Below are 23,547 nucleotides of genomic sequence, written 5' to 3'. Positions count from 1 at the left end.
TAAAAATGAACATTATCTACGTAGGGTAAAAGATACCTTTTGAAGCGAGAATAGAAGATTTCTTTTAATTCTTCTGAAGCACACTTGACGATTCAGGTAAGATTAGAATTCACGAAACCGCTGTTAGTAGTAAAATCTCCGCAAGAACTATATCCCATTAGCTCTTCCTCATTCTTCACTCGTTAGTGATTCAATTATCCGCGTCGTTTGCGCAGATCAAAGAAAGGGCTTAATCTTTTCTACAACGAAGCCTTTCGTGGGCGGAGCATCGACACCTTTTTTTTTTGAGATAGCACCTTGCCGACTATTGTACCAATACACCGCGTCGCGTGCATACATAAAGGCATCGCGCTTATGCGCGCGCAAGATTGGTCCAGATTCCTACCCGACTCTTCGTTGTCCTCTCTGTCTTTTTCTCTCTCTGGATCTTGGTGTTCTCCTGTTACGCTTTCGCGGCTCTCCTGGTACGTGTGCGTGCCCAGTGGCGCCGCCGGCCGGGCGAAATCCTAGAACCCTAGAACGACAGCCGAGACTCGGACCCCCCCGTTGTTCAGTCGTGGGTGCAGTGCGTGCGAGTGTGCAGTGGTTTCGGGAGCTGTTTCAACACCGGCGTGGCCTGGAGCGTGCGAGGTTAAGTCAGTGTCATATTGCCAACCCTCGTTGCGATTAATATACGCTTCGATCTTTGCTTATTTTTTTACGGTACTAACGTTTCTTATTTTTCGTCAATTTGTTTACTCTCGTAATGCATAAACTCCACGCTTTATGACAGAAGATTTTTACAAATCCAGGGATTAATGTTTCATGTGTTTAGTTCTTAACAGCGTTTGTCATTTGTGTATGCAGATTGTTCGAACAACGACACAGTTTACGTTTGCCAGGGATACAGTTTAGACTGTTGGCAATTAATTAATCACTTAACGAAACGTGATAAAAGCTTGATACCCTTGTGAAGCAACCGATGGTTCTTATCGGTCATAATTGTTTATCGTAAATTTTCGTTATTTATTTTTCGTTCAGCCCGCACGGTTAATTTCTTCAAAGGTTCATAAACCGTACATTCGTGCAACTGCGAAGCCCGCCATAAACTTTTTGTGTATATTGATGGCGATCGTGATTGAACGGAGGGAAATAGCGAGAAGTGTTCACGAAGGGTAAAGCACGGCGAAAATACACCGTGTGAAAATCGCGGGCGCGTTAATGACTTGGTGTTGGTGTGTTACGACGAACGAAGACGTCGCGCAGTTCTCGCAAAAGAAGGTCACCTGTTTCATGAGCTGCGATTATCCGAAATAAAATATCATTGACCTAGTTAGCAGCGCAAAAGTAATTAGACATTCAGACTAGTAGGGACCGTAGGTGAGAGTAGAGTGTTGATCGATCCTTCGTCATTGCCGAGCGCATGTACGTGATCCATCGTAAATTCACGTTTCCACTTGTGTATCGGTGCGTGCGGTGACACCGAGTTGAAATACGGCACGCGGGCCGCCCATCGGTGAGTCGCGATGCTTAGAAGAGGAGGAAATTTAGTCTCGTACGGGTAATTCAAATCTCCAGCCAGCTACGAGACGGAAACGAATGGCCGGATTTTCTCCCTAACGACTAACGACATTCATATTCGTTAGCTTCGCTCTCTCGTTTTTCCCCCTCTTTTTTGCTTTTCGACGTTCGATGGCGGAATCTTGTTTCCCCTATCTGACTAGCGCACTATCGATCTATCATCGATATCGATCATGAATCTGCGATCTCCATTACGATGTTTCGAGTTGTGCATTGTGTCAGTCTTCTAGTGTTTTCGATAGTATTAACTACGTATTTCAGTTTCAAATTTTGAATTCGAATAACGGTACTTTTTACTTGCTTAATACGTTTTTACTTGTATTTTGCCAATATCAATTTTCATTGCTCTATTTTATGTATAAAAAGTCCAGTTGATAATTTGTCGATATCTTGTTTCCAGCAATGTGCGATTATGTTTACAACATATGGCAGACATTAAAATCTGTATACAACTATGAAGGAAGTATATCAATAATATCAAATAATTTCCGACATTGCAAGATATTTTATGTGTGCATTTGTCATTGACATGTTTATTTCAATTAATCGAACTGTATGGCATTGCTGAAACACATTCTTCACCAAATGAAACAAGTGAAATTAGTTTAATCATAATTGATGCATCAAACGTCATGAATTAACCGCATAGAAGCTCGGAATGTTCGAGATTATCTTCAAAGATTTATGACAAAGTCGCGAAGAGCGATAGATGATCTATTGGCAGAAGTAGTTATATCGAATACTTTGGTAATATTGGATACTTTGTGTATGTTTATAAGTAACAATAACAGTATACCTAATACTATATTCCTTGCTGATATACATATATGTAATCGAACTGTAGATTTCAACATTTATATCTATGTTTAACGTAACATAAATATAACATTTTTATGAGTAGACTGAATGTAACATTTCTTATTCTTAAAAGATAAAACCTAGATAGACAATTGATTTATTAAATATAATAACAAGTATTATATTTTTGGTTTACTTACATGCTTTTCTTTATTACGTGCATTTTTTGGGGCCGTCAAATTTCCTACGAATATATAAAAAGTCGCAGTCTACTTATGAGAAATAATAATATTATGAGAATATAAACGTATTATCTCGCTATTATTATCAGGAAAGATACGCTACCTGCGTTCAGGATCCGATACATGTATAACATCAGCAACTATTCGTGATTGAATCGTAACGATATTGTCTTCTGTTTACGTGAATGTTTGTAGCATAGCGTAATTTGTGAGTGGAAAACGTACGAGTTGCCAGTTTGATATCCAAGTGGAAAATCCATTGAGCTAATCCTAATCCCAGCACCGATGAGTGGTTCACCTGGACTGATCAGACTACCTGCATAACGATCGTTGAAAATCGGATTAAATGCTGTCAGGTATAGGCTTGAATTTACATCCAGCGGTTATCTCGTTGAATTGCAGCGTACTTTCCTCTAATGGCCTTTCGCGAGATACGCGAATCAATCAGTTGCTTGCCAATGTACCGCTCGGAAATGATGGGTGCAACGTTTCGTTGTCCTTTAATAGCGACACTAGCGTTCTTATTTGCTTTCGCTTCTGAGAAATTAAGCACACCTTTCCGATTTCTACTATTCATTGCATTTGTATTTTGAACTTTAGTGGCAATTACTTTCGACTTTCCGTTGATTACTTTCGAATAAATGACGCATTAAAATGCAATTAAGCGAGTATTAATAACTAACCTAATTGCATACATAGCTAGGATACTTTCTGGTGTTTACAGGTTACCACCTTTGTGCGTTACCAGTTCTTTTAATTACGGTGCCATGCGCGTTTAATTTAAAATTGTACTTTTATTCCTTTTAGTTAAATTTCCTGTATTCTTTGGATCATCTCTGACTAAATCATATTTTCCTATCGTTGGAAAGTATCATAAGTTTCAGGAGAATAAGAAAGAATTGTTATCGATAGGTACGTATAATTTTTTATTTTAGTATTTCTCTAAAAATATTCTTGAAACGTTGAAAGTCTTTTTTTCGATAGAGATGGAAGTGAATCGAGTAAAATTCGAGGATCCTAACAGGATGAAGAGTCACTTATTTAAATTATCTGTATGAGTATGAATCGATAAAGTATTATCTATCAGGTTTGAAATGTCTGTCTCACGAATCTGTTACTCGTGCCATTAACGTTTCGTTCACCTGACATTATGGTTCTTCTCGAATTTCAAGACTGTCCGACTACAATTTCTTTTCGTAATGAAATATCGTATTTCGCTTTTACTTTTTGAAGAAGGCAATTCTTCTATCAATTTTCTTGCTCTTAATACCTCAGTCGGAACTTATTAAACGGATTAATCCAACTTTGAATAGCGACTTGACTGACTGTAGTTCGTTCTCTGCAGAACAGGTAATTAATATAATTGCGAATGGCGTCTAAGTTGATTCTAAGTATTATACCCCTGCGAAACATGGAAATTTTATTATGGCGCAGATGCATGGCAAATGGAAGTCTTGGAACTTAAAGTAAGCTGCACGACAGTATTAATAGCTTTTTAATGTCAGGGAAAATATGATTACCGCAACTCTCTTAATATACATTATCGTGGGACCGATGTGCGATAAATTAAGTTATTTAAATTATATTCCGGAGCGTGCTAGGCATTCAATTTTGTACCTTTCAACGATAGGTTAGCGAAGGCGCTTTTTGTCTTTCCTCTTAATCTAATTCGTCGCTTGACGTTTAACTTCTATAAAGTATAAAGGGAAATCCAACATTTTTTCTATGTATATATCGTACTTCATATTTCATTGAAACCAAGACATAAATATTGTACACGGTTATTTTTGCACTTATTATACTATATATTGCATAATTGTCTCGATTTATTTGCACGATAAATACTTCTAAGAGGTCCGAATTTGTTATATAATTACCATAAAATTTGCAATCATTTTGAGCCAGTTACGTCACAATTATTGAATGTTTAATGTTCTCGGCTTAATTACACCTGGGCGGTGTAACGTTCTCCTAAACTGGATGTCGTTAGCAAGTGTGACGTATCTTTACTTTGCTTAGGTGATGAGAATAGAATGGCCGTTGAGATCGTATTTGCCACTCTTACGTCGAATGTGTTCTTCTAGTTGATCGAGATTCTTAATGAAGGTCTGATAGGCTAAGGCAAATACAATCTCTTCTCCATGAATTTTCTTAATACATTGGATGTAATTGTCTAAAGTTTAGACGACATTTGGAACTATATTTGATTGTCGTTGCTGAAAGTACTCCTTTGCTGTCGTGTTAAATAATATTTTATGTTCTTATGTCGTTCTTACAACGTTTTACTAATTATATTTTTTAGAATTATATTATTTGTATTTTAAATAACGTGTTAAGTATTAAATCTGGTATTTTATTATATGAAAGAGAAACGAAGGGAAAAGAGATTATTATGTAAACTGTGGATATATTTATGCGAATTCATATTTGGAAGAACGCAATTAAACAAATAGTATCTATACAAAGATTAATTTCACGTATTATCATGAATATTATATGTACGAATATTGCAATATATTCTATGTGTTCTTGTACGCATAAAACTCTGCAGTCTAGAAGTCGTAAACTGTAACAATCTCACGTTAGTGAATTGTTTTATATTTCTTAAATCTGAATATAGTATGTGATATATTTCAAGTAGACGAGTTACTAAAAATATCCGGGACACGCTTTAGGTCTTAAAAATGCAAAATTTTAATTTCTGGAGATACAGCTATCAACATTCTTCTCTTAGTACTTTTTGGGTTGCATCGTCGCACGAGAAGAATATATACTTCGACAGCTCTTGCCAAGTTTTTTTTTCACTTGTCCTGTACAAGATTTAAATTCAGTTTATCTCGTAAAATATGGCAATAGTATTTCTAGAATAATACTGCCGACTGTTCTGTTTTAACAAGTTATGATGAAAATTATTGAATTGAATAAATTGTGTGTATATATGTATATATAATAAAATATGAAACAACTATTGAAATATATTGTTAGGGAAATACAAAGTGGCATAACAAGACAATGGATAAGCAGAGTATCGATACATTTTTGTGTCTTTCTTTTCATTCTAAAGGAATTCTATTGCGTTAAATTACTATTTATATTTATATTGGTTATATTAATTATATAGTTAATTATACTACTTAATTATAGTATACCAGTTATATTAATATATATGTGTTAGTAAAATTTGGTTAAGTAACAAATGAATTTTTCAAAAATTCTGTGACATAGTAGTACAGTTTATTACAGCCATTTGGAAATCCATTCTCCATTGCAAAATCTGCGCTCGAATATGTAACAAACATGCCTTATCGATTATTGTTCGATTCTACCATATTAGACAAGTATGTTTCACAATCAAATTTCACTTCATTAGATATAGGAAACCAATGAAATGTCTTACTTCATAGTTTGAAGATATCGATGCAGCTGATATGGTTGGAGTATCTACTATTTGAAAGCATTGAAATTCGCGCATTTCATGGATACTTCAATACATTCCATGGTCAGATTGATCGTACACCTATCATACCAGTACAATCTGGAATCATGACAATTCAGATAATTGGAGAAATACTCTACAGCATCGCATCTATGCCTACCTGACATTTTCAACCGCTTTAATAGCTTAACGCTGGTGAAACATTTTTTCAAGTACAATTTAGAACATTATCATATGGCTTACAGCTATTTTCGTTTTAGTAGCACTATAGCAGATTTTTCATATACAGCTTATATCTAAATTGCTCTAATTATTTAAATGTATGTTATTCGTAGACTTCCGAAAATTCTTGAAAATCTAATTAAGTATCTTTAGAAAGGCTGTTGAAAATGATTAGCTCTTTAAGCTAATTTTATGCGAGATATAATTTATGCCATTTGTAATGAAATAATATATAGTAATGTTCACAGATGAACAAGACACATATTTCAAATTTCAGAACATGTAAACAATATAATGTAACATGTAACAATATTAATTATGACTGAGGTAAACGAACAAAATATTTAAGATTTAAAACCTTTCTTCAAACTTAAAAGACTTGTCGTAGGATCCAAAATTCAATTGCAGATTCAGCGTTTGTTTTATGTTGTTCTTTTATGTAGTCTAAATTGCGTTAACTTTTATACATGTAGTCATGTAAATAGTGGTAGATGTTAATAGAAAGTGAGATGAAAACAATACAAAATATATTTACGTTTGTCATTTACAATAATTTTAGCTTTCTTAACTTCTTTTAACTGTAATATTCGTAATAGTAATCGTCTCATTACAATAAAACAGCAACAGAAATTATCGTTTCGATGCATTATCGTAATAGTACTACAAAATCAGTTATTTCACATTCGGTTATTTTTATTTGTATAAAATTAGGATTTTTAGTATACCATACTCGTATTATACCATATCCAAAAACTAGTATGAGTCAACAAATGCGGAATCTTCTTGTACTTAATCTTCTACATACAAGCTGAGACTTGTTTGTGTAAAAGAATAAACGTAGTTGATTACAATTTCTCTTTTTAATTTCAAAAGTAGGGACCAGCAATTGCAATACAGACGTGCATTACTTGGTATCAGTACAATGATGTATTAAATAAAACACAAACAGTATGCAGAGATAAGCAAATAGAATTTTATAAATATTCATAATACTTTTCTCCTATGGTACATTGGTAGACTTACACAAATTTATTACTATCTACATGATAATATTGTAACAACGTTAAATGTCATTGTACGTATTCATTATTGAAATTATAAAAATAAAATATTGTTACATTCTTTTACATATACCTAATGCAATATAACATTCAATTGAAATTTATAGCAAAATAATCGGTTCAGATCTATAATAAAATAATTCAATTCAGATTTATAAGAAAACAAACAATTTATATTTATAAGGAAACATTCGATTCAGGTTTATAACAAACTATTCAATTCAGATTTCTACATCGATCACATACGTTATAAAAGTATTGTATCGTTAATATTGTCTTTACAGCGATATTTTCAAATAAAAGATGTTCATTCAATAATTATCTCTGAAATATTAGAATTCCATTATCATTAAGAATTCACAAGTTTATACGCGTTTTATTTGATACTTTTTACAGATTCGTGGTTCGTGGTTAGTGCAGTCGAGCAGGAGTTCGATAGGGACGAGTGTGTTAGCCATAGTGGAGGAAGCAGGGGTCCATGATGCCCCCCATAATAGGGGAAACACTGCGCGTATGGTTCCTCTCGGCGTTGGTGGTTCACGGTGCTGTCGCCGGCAATCCAGACGCGAAACGCCTTTACGACGACTTGCTTTCTAACTATAACAAACTAGTGCGCCCTGTTGTGAATACCTCGGACGTACTACGTGTATGCATTAAATTGAAACTTTCGCAGCTCATCGATGTGGTGAGTACAACTATTTGTTCTATTTGTTTTGTTTACACCGTGATCTGGCGGATAATAGAAGGGCGTCGTGGCATCTGTGAAATTAGTTTCCCGTGTAATTTAACGAACGAAAAACGGGGATCGTTTTGAAGTTTCTCAAGCCTGCGATTATTATCTTATTATAGAAAAATGGCAGATTAAAATGAAATAAATTTCCGTAGATATAACATCAAATTTATCTCTTAAGAAGTTATATTTATGATTTTCTAATACTTCTAAAATACAGCTGTTTCTTTTTAAATTTTACTCAACCCTTTGACTGAAACTTTAATTTTACTGGCGTCATCTGCACACTGGGTCGTTTACGTTCATGTTTAGAGATTTGAAGGCTCTTGTGTTTTTAAATATCCCTTAAAACTCTTCAACATTCTTCCAGGTTTCTAGAATATCGTCCCATAATTTCTACTGCTATATGTTACCTTAATTTATTTAAGCAGAGCACAATTTAAATGAAGATATAGGAAAAGTAAGAAATTATTTAAAATTATTGTCAGAAGCAAACCAGTACGTGGATGGAGGGTTAAGATAATTAACTCTTTATACGCGCCAAGTTAAATGTATTTTTCTTGAATAGCGAGGCTCGTCTGTAGCTTCCCCTAGTCCCATGCGCACCTCTTAATCCGCAGAGAGACAGGAAAATGTATGTATTTTATCTGGATTGTTTCTTCGGAAGAAGTGGCCTTTGTACTTCTTACACTTTGCCGGTTTATGGCACATTTCATCACGGTATGCGCAGTAATCGCTCGTCAACGAGATTGAGGGGAAGCAAGGGACCGTGACGGTACGCCGTGGTTAAAATCGCACGTAGTAGTGTGCTCGTATTTGGGCTAAAGTGGATGGATACGATTATTCGATTACATGGTTATTATGTCGTTACTGGAAATGAATTTAGTCGTCGATTGTACATACATAGATATATGTATCTAATCGATGAAGACTAACAAGTTATACGCATTGAAAATTGGTTAGGAATTACGCGCTATTATACGTTGCATGTTACATAATTTCCTTTTTGGAAAATATTTCTTTTACTCGCTTATGTGATTAGCACTGGTTATGTGAAAACGTATCGTGGATGATTATAACTAAACAAATCTTCCTTTAGATTATTTCATAAATAGTAACTGTGGTCGTAGGTTTGTGAATTTATAAAAGTTACATGATATTATTGTAACAATTTTATTGTATCTATATATTCATTAAAATTACAAATTATAAAATATTATTTGTTTTATATATAGTATAACAGAGTATTCAATTGAGATTTCTACATTGAATTTGTGCATAGTTTACGCAATATATTGGAATTTTTAGTAAGTCATTTTTAATATTAAATGGAAATAATACTGATCTTCCATAGATTCCTTAGTCCTGCATTCGAACTTAAAAACTTATAATTACTACTAAACTTATTAATAAACTCGGTTTCTATTAAATATATTGCGAGGAATTACATTAAAAGCGAAAGCAAGAAATCAATTTTAGCAAGTTCTATTTGAGCAATAAGATGTCTGTACCGTGTTCATTTAATGTATTACCGAAGCATTATTTGAATTCAGCATGCAAATGCTTTCGCAATCAGTTGATTAAATAGACAATACAATTTCAACATTATTTCAAACGCGTATACATTAATATAATATCGAAGCGAATACAGAATATATTGACCGTTATTGTGATTTAAATTTGGCAAACTGTCTAACATAAAATCGAAGCAGATGATCTTTCGTGATTTCTAAAAGCATTAATTAAAATTCTCGATATCTTTTCGATCCTCATTTTCATTTTGAATTTGTCAGATTATTCTAACTGCGTAATCTTCTAAATTATATTTTGTCATAACAGAAACGGAAGATCGGTTATTTCAATCCTATGCGAAGCATCTTGACGCGAAATGTACGTTTCCATAAAAATTTCCATTACCTTTTTGAACTTTTTGACAAGTAAATCTGTTGATTAGATTCTTTTCGCCTTTTATAGAATCAGAGTAGGTTACAGCTATTTCACCTCGCGCTCAAAAGAATATGTAAATGGATAAGCGCCTCGCGTTGAAGGTTTAAAAAGTTACACCCTCGAGGAGTATGAGTTCACTACCTAGGGATTCTATGTTACCTAGAGCTCCTCTTGATCTTCAGAGTCTTAATTGCGTCAAGTGTTTGATTGACAACCTGCAGAGGTACTGGTCTTTATTAATTAAATACTTCGTGTGATAAATTGTCTTTTGTAGGCACGTGATGATTTATTCTGCCTTAATTTGCATTTAATCATTCATTAACTTTTCACTTTTCACTTTTTTTATCGCCGTTCGAAAGTTTTAGAACAGCTATTATGTTGGCTCCAAAACTGAAAAGAACAAACCATATAATAAAAATATCAGGACGTGAGATTTCATCTAATTTTTATATTATTGTATATTTGCGATTCTTGAAATATGCGCGCAATTTAAAATTTCTATTCTACACCAAGTATTAAAATTTTATTAAAATTCAAATTAGAAGATTCCCCAAGACTTTTGAGCGAGAGTGTATGTACATCTTTAAATGATTTTTGTTAGAAAAAGTCTTTTCCACAAGCTTCATCTTATATTATTAAACATGTAATTCGTTTGGACGACAATAATGTCATTATCACTTAAATGCTGTTATGGATTGTATCGAGAATTCACGGTATCGATAGGAAAGTATTCCTCAAAATTAATAACATCGTTTATGCTGTTCTTTTATTCAACGTTCTTGTCAATATCCATTATACTCTTATTTCTTGTTGAAGGAATTAAGTTCGCAGATTATCTAGATTGCATGATCTCTAGTATTCATTTCGTAATAATTTTCCACTTGAATACGATTTTCATAATTCACGGAGATGAGATGCTGCATACCAGAGGTTTTATCCAGGTTCAATCGACAGGCGGAATTCAACCTATTTAATTCTTCCGATGCAGCATCCCGAATCTTACAGACCAGTTATATCCACTATGAATTAGTCAAATCTGTCTGAAATGTCAAATAGTTGTAGTAATTATTTACATATTTCATGATAAGAAGTCTATTTAAAAAATATGAAATTATCTCTGATATTGGTTCTTTAAAATTTTGGGTAAATTTGGGCCATCGACTCTTGGCGTTATTTACAAATTTCATGATAGGCAGTCTATTTAAAATATATAAAATTATTTCTGATATTGGCTTTTTAAATTTTGTATGCTTCAACATTAAAACCATCCGTTTCTCGTATTAATTTTTCTATTATTGTTACAATTTTCTATTATTGTTACAAAATATAGAATCTGTGAATTGTTAAAAAGAAAACTATTTGTCATATATATCAAACTATCACGCGGTTATTAATATTTATTGTAATATACGTAGCAACGATTTGTTTGCAAACTTTAGTATAGTAGTTATATATGCAATGTCAATGAAATAAAAATAAATACACTTTTTGAAAGATTTTTATATAAAACTAAATAAATTTCCTTTAATCTCTTCATATTTTTTATCAACGAAATAAACGTAGCTCGTTCTCTTTCTCTCTTCGAAAATCGAACCAAGACATTAATATTGGAAATCTATAGTTCATACGCGTCAGCAAATAAATTAAATAAAATTTAAGGAAGATCAATTTTCCCAAATAGTATCAAGAATTTTATTTTTGGGAGATACAGATTTATTAAAATATGTGCGAAATACTAACACGAGATTTATCTCGTTTTCATTTATTGATAGGTAGAAATATTCTCTGAACAAATATAATACCTTCTAGTAATATATCTTATCGTTGCTAAATAGACGTTAACACAAGATTGCTTCAATTTTAATATCAACTATATATCAATTACTTATGTGCAAGTATATCTTAAAATGTTTGTATACGTATAACTTCGTAATAACGTATCATTAACGAAGACATCGAACTTTATTACAAGTAATTAATACAGTTAGCGTACGACGTTAACGAACTGATATTTGATATCGTTTTAACGACGTAATCTATAACGTGAAATTACTTAATTGTTTCTCGATGTCACCTGCTGAAGAAGGGGATCCTGAGAACCATTAATGCGCTGAGGTGAAAATACAGAAATTACAGACCTTCTGTAAAGAAATAAGTTCGAGGGGAAGTCGTGGAATTATTTCCATTAGCATGTACTGGTTGTATGGGTGGCGTGGCAGCAAATTGCGTGGCTGTATGCATATATACATTCTTCGGGTAGATTGCGTGGTTTCTCCATGCTATTACGTCGATTTGAGGAGAGTATTCGCACGAGTTCTGATAACTTTCCTTAGAATTTTCCTTTCTATCGAACCTTGCACGAAATTACATTCATTCTTGGCTCCATTGGATAACTCTGGTATTTTAATGGACGACTTTTTATTATGTAATTTAGAAACATTTTTTTTAGAATGATATTTATGGCATAAACAAGAAAATACATATTGTTTGATAGAGTAGTTACACTATCTTGGTTTTACTTTTTAATTCTGGTAATAACGATATTTTTCTAAGAGCCAGAAGCCTAACGGTTTATTTTTTAATCTGATCATGCATCATGATAGTGTTTCCAATGCCGAAGTTATTGATTCGGTAGTTAAACGTTCTATTTTGTCAAAGTTTTGAATAGATCAATGTTTATTTAGACTTAAGTATAATTTTTGCACGCGTTCTTTACGATAAACGTGTATTATATTATTTATCTAATTATACTTACTTCATTGAAAACGTTTTTATTGGAAAAGAAACGATTATGTTATTATGCAGATTGGCTATGTAGATTCTTAAAAATAAAAATAATTGTTTTGAAAATATATCGTTCTCACGTCGTTCTACGAAAATGATAGTTTTGTATGGTACCGAATATGATTTTCAAAATGCATTAAAATCAGTTCTATTCTTGCTTTGACTCTTCAGAATAAAGAGTAGCTCATAGAGAAATAAAGGAGAAGAACTCAAGGAGGAGAGAATAATTGTAATAATTGTTTATTGGAAAATTATTATCACACCCTCGATATCGTCTCTACGACGATACTATCGTCTTCAAGCAACTCCTCTCAAAGGCAAATTCTTTCAAGTCAACTTCCCAACGTTAAACTTGTGATTATCTTCAAATCCGATCAACTTATCTTCGCTCTTAAGAAGTAGCTTCTCCCCATTAATTTCATGTGCAGCGTGCTAAGAACATCATCGCGTCACGTAATCTTTGTAGTGTATTGATGATCGGTGACGACGCTCTTCTATAATACGGTTTCTATAATACGGTTAAATAGCTTTATACTTGTTTTAGTTTCATTTGTAATGGGGCATGTATATAAAGATATACATTGTTAGCTTATATAAAATTATACAATGATATATATGTATATGTATACAAGAGTATGCCAAGTTTAAACGATTAAAATTCACCAATATGTTCCGAAATATATTAAATATATTATAGATATATAATAATGTATATGTATGTATATAATATTATATAATAATACATAATATATATAATAAATGAAATGTATTATAGAAATAATGAAGAAACGTAATATAAACGTGGATACGTACACGCTTTCCACTATTATTAATAATTATTTAATGCGCATTGAATGAATGTATTATGAAAATAGAAAAGTCTTGAAGCACTGGAATATAATTACAATGGCACAATCAAGTACACCAGTTCTCTTGTGTTAATGAATAATACACACGACATAATGTTAGTTTAACATAAGCAACAGTAACGTTCCATGTAAATTATGTTTATATTATACCTTAATGAGTGTAGCTGTTAGTTACGTTAATTCATTGTTGTGAACACAATATTTTACTATAAGCTAGTTATCATTTGCTTCAAAGGCGTTAACTTATTAATATTACAACGAAATTTTCAAACTGTGTATTATACGAACCATATATGGCATTTTTGGATATTAATTTAAATCGTAAAAAAAACAGATAAAAATTACTCTTGAACAATGTGCGCTAATATCTGATAAATATTTCATTATACATAATTTTACATATTATACGTAATTTGTCTAGTGATAGCTCGGTTATAATATTAATTAGTTGATTACTTAGAAGAAAATGTTAAAATAATTTGTAGTAAAGCATTGTACTTGTAATTTCGAACTAAGCTTCAGCGAACACTCTTTTGTGCTTGTACGGTTTGTTCAAATATAGTTTTTAACAGAAAAAGCGGAAACGATGGTAGATCTCTTTTTAAACGTTTTCATTTTCTGTTCACTGTAAAATTGTGCTGTTATCGTTGATTCCTGCGTGAGATGCCCACTTGCTACGAGGGGAACTGATTGGGTGCTAAAGCGCTTCTAAAGCACACGAAATCTAGCGTGATCCGGGTTTCAACACGCGAGGGATTACAGTTTGATCGAATCGAAAAAAAGGAAAAAAACAGCAGATATCGAAGTACGAGTAATCGTAAATACTGTAAAATCAATTCTTATAATGCTGCGATGTAAATTTTCAATCACAAAACGATAATACGTTTGCAGTGTACTATATATTAATAGCATATCAACAGATAAAAATCAAATTTTTTCTCGCTAATTGATAGAATATTTCGTGCCTATTTATTATATAACCATTTTTTTTCAATGATTAAAAGGCAATTTATGAATATTTTTATAACGATAAAGACCAATAATTTTAAGTATGTATATAATTTATTTATGTAATTATAGAAAAGTTAGAAGGCCGTAAAATTTGTATACTTTTTGTGGATTTTTAAATTGATTAACAATAACTTGCAGAGCAGGACATAGTGAAAATGCAGAAAGTTCTGTAGTTCACAGAGAAATTGGTAGTTCACCTCAAAGTTTCCCTACTTTGTATTTCAAGTTTTGCAGAAGTTTCTCCGTGCTATTGTCATTTGAAATTTGCATATTTCTTTACTTTAATCCCGCAGCGATATTTGATTCGTGTGGATTTAAGGGAGAACCAGACGTTAAAGATTTCGAAATCACCGCATTAAAAAAATGTTTTTCTTATATTAGGCATATAGTAATTCAATTTATGGGAAATATATCGAACCGGGGGAAAAAGAAGTTGAAGTAAAATATAAAATCGAACTTTCCAACTCAATGTACATTCTAACAAAAATGAATTGTTGATAAACGTAGATTTATGAAAGTCTATAACACAACAGCGTTATTAAATTTTCCACTTATAAAATAATTGTTGACGCATCATTAACTGTAGCTTTAATCTAGCCCAGCAGGCGGTTTATTGAATTATTTATTCAGTATACTTTACGGCTACTATTAATGGAATCGTGCTTACATTGTAGGAGCAGAGTAAAGTATAATCTGCTAAAATGTTGTTTCATTATTTTATGCTCAATATTTGCAATTAATTTTTATGCAAACGATATTTTCATCCAAATATCCAAAATATTTATAAGCTATCTCCTTACGGTGGAACTAAACCTAATTTTGTATTTAGATACAATTAACGTAGTTTATAGTGCAATAAGAAAGGCGAAGAATATGCATTAAATGTTGAATATATGTGTTGTTCCACTATTTATGAAATATCGGGAAAAGGAATGATTGTACATGAAAAATAATCGAAAATATACAAAGAATTTTTTAGATTTGAGGCTTTGTTTTCAACGAAATCAGCTTCGAAAATTTATTTGTTATACGTCAATTTGGCCACTTACTAATTGAATATAGTTGCAATACTTCTCGTCTTAATATCGATGTTATCTATTAAATATACATATTTATAATATCTTTTTTCTGAGACAATTGAAATGAAACTTCAGATTCAAAAATATTTCTGTCAGCGTTATGACAGAATATACTATCAATAAAAACTGGGATTCTTATCACTATTGTGTTAAATATTTTTGCGTACATCATTAAAGAAATAGAACCTAAGCAAACATTCTGTTCATACTTTATTACAATTTTATTCTAAATATTTTCGTGCATTTCAATTTTTCTTGAACGCGTAAGCACCCGCAATCTACTTATAATTCTAACTGTATGATAAATGACCTTTGAATTCGCGGGACGATTTAATTTCTCAAGGCCCGAGCAATCAGGAAGATTCATGAAAGTTAGGGAGGAAACATCTTAAAGAAATTCTGTTTGATTTACGTAGGACATACCGATCTACATACGTTCATATACAGCTATTTATGATGTTGACGTAGGTATTGCGAAGCTGGCTCCATTGTCAGGATGATCTATCATAAGCACTGTACTCTATGCGCAACCCTGGCAATATATGGGCCAGGTATTCGCAACACAAATGTGTCGCTCGGGTTGAAGTTCTCGAGGACTGCCGATTGAATTCCATTAGAGTTCATTAAGGCGTATTACGAAGTCCCCGCGGTAAGGTGATCCATCGATCCTAAATCGAGCAACGAAGTTTATTAGGAGAAGCAAATAGTTGAGAATTTAAGGTTGAAATTTAGGCTTCCTGTAGGAGTGGTCATAATGGTTGCTACGATTTTTTACACTCTATCAATGGCCCGATAAAAAAAGCTCTTTATCAAAAGTTAGATGCTATCGAATAGCTAGTCGACTATGAAATCATCGAACAAAATTTTTGTTAAATAAAAGAGTCATCTGCACTTTTTTAAATAGCATTGTATAATTCTTTCTAGCCAATGTATTATATTCGGAAACACTGAAATCTACGGATACGAATTTCATTGAATAACTTGATTAGGAAATAGTCTTTTGAAATTATTATTGATAAACTTCTTTACGGACGTCTAGCCATAGGTCTAGAAACAATGTGATTCACTGATAGTTTATAACTAAGTGTAGGTAATATGTGCACTTACACGTTAGAATTTATTCGCGTTCCTATTTTTGTAAATATATGTGGAAGAATATTTTGATAGATTTTCGGATTACAGAGCTGAAACTTTAAGGAAATATAATACTAAAGGTAATTTGATATTAATAGGAGCGTTAGCGAATGCGTCATGGAATTCTAGAAAACTTTCCTGTAATTTTAGGTCACATAATATAGTCGCTGCCATTTTCAGCACATTATGTCTACTGCATAGTACTGCAGTGTCCGAAATTCGACATCACAGAATTTTTACAAAATAGCAAAGTAACGTTAAATTTAGTGATACTAAATTTGTGAATTAATTTAATGATTAATTCTTTTCTAAACAATTTGCTCTGTTTTCTTTTAATTGTGAAATGTATCTGAAACAAGTTTTTAATAAGTAATATTTGCGAAAAGGTATTAAAATTTTAATTTAAGCATAACATTCTACGATATATTTTCTAATTTCGATGGATGTGTATTTATCAGTGTGTATTTTAACAAAAAATGATGCTTAGAAAAAATGTATTCTCAGATACGAATAATGTATTCAGTGGCAATATGACCTGATTTTCAATTGATCAACAAATTTCCAAATCATTCACTCATTTCTCTATTAATGCGACAAAACAAAGAGCTGTTGATAAAAAATACACGTATTTACGCCATGTGCAGCCAACCTCTATATCTTCGACAGGGTTGAACTCATTCCATTAAATTGTTATTGTACTTAATCGATTCAACCATAAATTCATGTCCCCATTGATCTATATAGCTTCAATTTACATTTTCGAATATTTGTATAATTTGAGAGAAGATGAATAGTACTTGGACGCGTATACCGATAATAACAGTATAGATTTATATCCAAAAAGATATTTTATGAAAAGAGCCCTAGAGATTTGGAATATGTTTACAAACTTTCAACAATCTTTTAATAAATAAAGCTACTTTACAATCTATTTTTACTTTTTGTAAGATATTAATCATTCTTGGGACGTCGCAGAATTCTTCCATGAAATACCATCAGTGTTATAAGTAACTCATTAAATATGTGTAACAAATATACAAAGCAACAACACAATTGTTTACCGTTCGATAAAGTAAAAGAACAGATTGGCGATGTTTGATATAGTTTCATTTTAAAATGTTACCTGCTCTTCTGTTACGACCGTTCGCGGAGAGACGCGGTCGCGTCAGCGAGAGGCGTAAATTCTCGCTACGATTATGTTAATCGACGCCGCGAAATAGTCGTTCCCCTGTTTCGGTTAAGATAACAAAGGTGGTTTAATGAATGTAACACTGTATTAACAGGTTAACATAGAATAATATATTTTACAATAATATGATGAATATGTTACAGAAATTTGACTCGACTTTGCGATATCTCTAGATAAATTCGTTTGCTCGTCAGATTTGTCGAAGTGTCACGTTAGACTCGTCAGAAGGAACTGAACGCCCTTCGATTATTCCTTTGTCTCATTTGGAAGACGACCCCCACTATGCTCGGGTCACGCCACTCGGCTCGCGCCTATGATCACGTATGCCCCTTCTAGTGTGAAAAACGTAACGGTCAAAAATCGACGTTTCTAGAGCTCGCTGCTTGGCGACAACTATGCTCTCGTCGATACATTGTATATGATCCGGCGGGCAGATAAGACGGTTTGCCTGCGACGTTGTAGGACCGCGAGCGACGATTAGAAAATACAGCCTGTGGTAAGCCTCGTGGCGTAACATCTTCCATAAATGATATTTATAAAAGATTGAATTTATCGCACTAAGAAATCCACATTGATTTTCTTTAATTTCAATTGGCCTACAAATTTGCTTATTGTTGAGGTTGACTGATAGAGGAACGAGTGGATGAATTTGTAATAGAAAAATGTATTGAAATAAGTATAGGTATAAGTACAGGTATAGTGTATGCTGATCCAGATCCTCACTCTTACAGTGTTACAATACAATAGGAAGGATGATAGGGAGCACGTTCATATATTTATAGCAAAGGACATTACCAGAAAGTTAACTTTGGTTTGTAGCTCTAGTTGAATGCTACAAGAAATAGCAATAGAAATCTACTTATAGCTTTTTTTTTGTAGACCGTGTAACCCAAAACAACATTCATATTGAAAGCCACAATAATACGGACCTCTCCTTGTTTTTAGTTTTTTTGCTTCACTAAATTCTATTTTCTACGTAACAGCGGTGTCCAAATTACGGATATACAAAAAAAAAGGTATAGTGTTCTTCTTGAAGTAATTACTTCAACACTTATATTAATTCCTCATACATAATCATTTATACTTAGTAGCTTTTTATTTTCCCTGGTAAGAATTTCGCGATATGATATATATTAGATTGTCCGAAAAGTTTACTTAATACTTAATTCGTACATTCAATGTGCCAAACTAATGTAAAGTCTCCCAAAACGAAAAGAAGCAAATAGCGTTATATAAACTGGCGAACTTCATGAGAAACTATCGCCATTTATTAATTCGCGATAAAAATTCGTCGTTATTTATGTTGTTTCTCGATCAGCCGAGAAATGGAAATATGCAATGGTCATTACTCATCGTTATCGTAACAGGCCGTTTTCTATCGAAAAAGACATACTTTCCGCAGGTGTCGGTAGTTCTCGTACGAGAACGGGATACTGGAACTCTACGAAAGTTTCGCTGACAAATCGTCGACAATCCAGAAATGTAGGTGCACATTCGCGATACTCGCATAGGTGCAGGACGTACCGTTAGAGAACTTTCGCCATAACCATTGTTCATTCAGCTGACACGTACGGAAAGCGTTCTTTGTTTATATTTCCCTGGGTAATCTAGCTTTCTCTCTCTCTGCTTTTTTCTTGTTCACCTTGTTTTGTTCTCTTTACGTACTTCCTGTCTCTCTTTCGACCCCCTTTTTACCCGCCCCCGTCGCCTCCACGATTTTTCTCACGCGCGCATTTTCAATGTCTATGTGCGTACGTGTCGGCATATTTTCAACTGAAACGGACGTAAATTTTTGTCGCTGCTCCGTCCTCAGAAATTACGCTCCACTGCGACAACTGACAAAGCATTCTGGCGGCTGTTCTAAAACTAGTATGGGAATTAGTCGGTTATATCAATGCTCATTTACTACCTTTTAAACATTTTAACAAATGTTTTATCAGAAACAGTATGTTTTAACAGAAGAATGTACTCAACACGTTTTTTCATTCTCATTTTTCTTCTTTTTCTAGCAGAAAAATTTCATCGATCTATATATTTTCGTGCTTTAACTATGACAAGTCGTTTGAGGATGGCTACATTCGCATAGTTTCCTAGAACAAAAGCAAATACGTTTAGTAGCTTTTTTGTTCCTTCAGCGTTATTGTTAATGATTATATTCATTTTCTACCTTTGATTTCGTTATTATTATTCGTTATTATCTCTTCGGGGCAAATGGAACAATATGTCTCGAGATAGGTGCCTAACTTTTAAAAAAATTAAAAAATGAAATTATAAAGTGTTCCACGTAACTGGGCCAAGTTGTAGCTCTGAAACGATAGATGACAGAAAAAGTTTTACTAGGCAGAGTTAAACGATTTCGACTCGTATTTCAACTCGTATTCATCCAGCCTGCACATCTAAAGATTTGAAATTTAGCTATAAATTTTTATGTGCACCAAACCAGTGCAACAGTATTCCGTTGTATTTTATAAAATTGTAGCTAAAATATCATGCAAATTATTCAATATTATACTCAAGTGTATAATATTTTCTTACAGAGAGTGATAAAGTGCATTGATCGGTGTAAAAATGAATTTATAATAACATAATATTTATTAATTTTGGCCTTCGCAGCTTTGAAATAGACTTGGCAACTTCTAAACATTCATCCATCTAAACCTTCACATACGTTCTTATGAATTATAGATCAATATCCTGTCTTTACTTCGTGACATTTATAAGTCATAAATATGCTACTTATTGCTGCCTCTGACTTTGCACTTTCATTTTTCTTTTTCTCTAAGAAGAGGAATATTTTCCTTCCCCAGTTCCTTTCATGTTACCTCTCAACCTTCGCATTCTTTCGCATTTCGTTACATAGCGTATAAATGAATTTATATCTCCCATACAAAAAAAAAAAAAAGAAATGTTGTTTCTGCAGTGGACACGTACATCAGCTTGAATTTTGCCGCATGAAAATTTGTTGTTTCCTCTACCACTTTGGAGCTATAGTTTGGCCGAATTTTGTGAAACACCGCACGACATCCCACTTTGAAAGTCACGCTTAGCTGAATTTCCTTGAAATTTGAATTTATTATCGCCCGTACTATCACGTTATTGCGTTCATCGCTAAAAGAAATTCGTCTCGGAAGGTTTTAAAACATTCAGAAGATGCTGAATTCTTGAGCCTGTTCGCGACGAAATTAATATTCTCGGCTCAGACTAGATTGGCATAATATTATTAAGTTGCCAAGCACCTCGACGCCGGCAACTTTCAATTAACTTAAACGCAAATCGTTAACAGATAAATCCATTGAGATCTGCAGCTATGTTCCCCTCGGATATGATTAACCGCATGGTAAATGAACTAGATACGCCAGGCACCTGTTCCATAGCTATCTACGATACTCCCAATGGATCGTAGGCCTCGTCCAGCAAATCAAATTAAATCATGCTGCAGCTCGATTAAATACCAGCGGAAACCTCGCTTACACCTATTTCAAAATGTTCGCAAGGCCCCGAACTCGATTAACTACGTAATCATCTACCAGTGACGGCTACCCAGTGACTATCTCCTGCGATTATTGCAGCAATAATTAATACGCGTTAAACTTACAACTCTACCGTCGTGCATAGCTAACATTTTGTAGTTTTCAATTTAAAATCGATTGGAACGACGTGTTTTGGAATTAATTTCAAGCAGTTGTTTTAATATCGCGTAATTTCAATAATCTGTTTAAAAAAGATTTTGAATCACAAATCGTCTGGAATGATGCGTTTTGGAAATAATATTAGACAATCGTTTTAATATCATATATGTTACTCATGTTATAAATTATCTATCAGAAAGGTTTTGAATTTAAAATCGATTGGAACGACGTGCTTTGTAATGAATTTTAGGCAATTGTTTTAACATCAGGTATGTTAAATTATCTATTAATAAGATTTGATAGGAATTTAAAATCGACTAGGATGATGTGTTCTAGAAGTAATTTTGTCTTTCTAATTTAACAATTGTTCTGATGTTATGTATGTTGAAGCGTCTATTAAAAAGATGTATTTCCTTTCCGTCTATTTTTTGTAGTTTCATACTTTTGGTTTTAAGAAAAGTTCAATTTTAAATTTAATTATTTATAAATGAGTGTATTAACAATTAGCACTGTAATTAGCTACCTGGCTTTGTTTGTTCTAATATATATATACATACATACATATAATATAATAATAGCCATTGAATATTTGAATTTGATATTGAAATTTCATCTTTTACTTATTTTCCTAATTCTTCTCAGATGAATATCTCTAATAATATTACAACATACATTTTTGTCAATCTTCAGAAGCATTTTTTTGTAAGACGGTTTGTTTTAAGATGTATAAAACACTGTGAAGTCGCAAATATCAAATATCTTGTTAGATTTGTTATCCAGCAGAATAAACTTTCTTGAGTAAATCATAATTGCGTTATAATTTGCCGAGAACACGTTATTTATTAACGTTTAGTATCGATGTAGATTTATGTTTCACTAGTATCATTAGAAATGTAATATATACGTGTATAATTTTATAATGATATGGGTGTATATGTACGGATTAAGCATATGTGAATACGAATGACTATATTTATGGAAATGATCAAATAATAGAAGTGGAAATTATGGAAACGAATAATAATGAAATTAAATATATGTAAAATTCGGACGATAAATTTTTGTAATAATATCTCCATTAACTTGTACTTACACATATATTACAATCAAAGATGTGCTATACTACCGTGAAAGGACAATAAACATTTGAAAGTGATTTTATTGAGTAATAATAAATATTAATATTACCTAGATAAGTAGTAAGTGAAACAGTAAATTATTTATGCATTTATACATTTTCTAGCAATTAATAGAAATTCTTGCTTAGTATACATGTATAGTGTTCATAGCTTGCAACATCTGAAGATGGATAGAAGATGCTAATCTAAATATTTAACTTGTTATTTACATTTATCAGTTTAATGTATCGACTAAAAGTGTAGCAACTGTCAATAATATTGTCAGTGTGCCGAAGTTTTTGGTCGAAAACAGTCGCGCAGCAGTATTGGCAGTTGTCTCTATTAATAGTTTATTAACTTTAACTAGGCCAGAGTAGTTGAACTCCCGATATTTTAATCTTTGACCTCAGGATTTATAGACTCGGCGTGATTTTGAATACAGGCGTTATTTATCGGGGATAGCATGTAATATTTGATATTATCAAGTGGCTGTGTAAATATCATGGATGCTCGGTGCTCCGCCACTTAAATTGGAATTGTTCAAGCGTTTCCTATTGGCATTGCGAATTATCTGAACTGCACTTACTTTTGTTAAATTTCTGCCATTTGCGAATAAACTTTCCCATATATTACAGAATATCACAGAGATCCAAAATGTTCGAATATCGCAGTAGCGTTTGATTTTCAAATTTCATTGTGATTCGCGTGCAAGTAAAATAAGAAAGGCAAAACAAATGT

General features: G+C 32.7%; 1 protein-coding gene and 1 long non-coding RNA gene across 4 annotated transcripts in view; one reads left to right on the top strand and one right to left on the bottom strand.

The window, feature by feature from the left end:
• The first annotated feature begins 497 nt into the window (after positions 1 to 497).
• Positions 498 to 23,547, top strand: part of LOC117215350 — a 53,808-nt gene continuing 30,758 nt past the window's right edge. Inside the window, exons 1-2 of one of the 3 annotated variants that reach the window (XM_033461715.1) lie at positions 498 to 630; positions 7,716 to 8,004. In XM_033461715.1, coding sequence (XP_033317606.1) covers positions 7,798 to 8,004 — 207 coding nt within the window. In that variant the 5' untranslated portion in view covers positions 498 to 630; positions 7,716 to 7,797. Of the gene's footprint in view, positions 636 to 787; positions 991 to 7,715; positions 8,005 to 23,547 lie in introns of those variants that run through there. The other 2 variants (XM_033461714.1, XM_033461716.1) reach the window with 2 other exon arrangements.
• Positions 10,558 to 16,518, bottom strand: LOC117215352. Its single transcript, XR_004489073.1, has 4 exons — positions 16,175 to 16,518; positions 13,044 to 13,274; positions 12,135 to 12,391; positions 10,558 to 11,036 (listed from the first exon to the last, which is right to left on the bottom strand). It is a non-coding gene; the product is annotated as an uncharacterized LOC117215352 (long non-coding RNA).

The sequence above is a fragment of the Bombus bifarius genome, unplaced genomic scaffold (assembly GCF_011952205.1).
Source record: "Bombus bifarius isolate JDL3187 unplaced genomic scaffold, Bbif_JDL3187 scf7180000009537, whole genome shotgun sequence".
NCBI lineage: Eukaryota > Metazoa > Arthropoda > Insecta > Hymenoptera > Apidae > Bombus > Bombus bifarius.
Note: the sequence above shows the minus strand (reverse complement) of the source record. Positions and strands in the feature narration are given on the sequence as shown.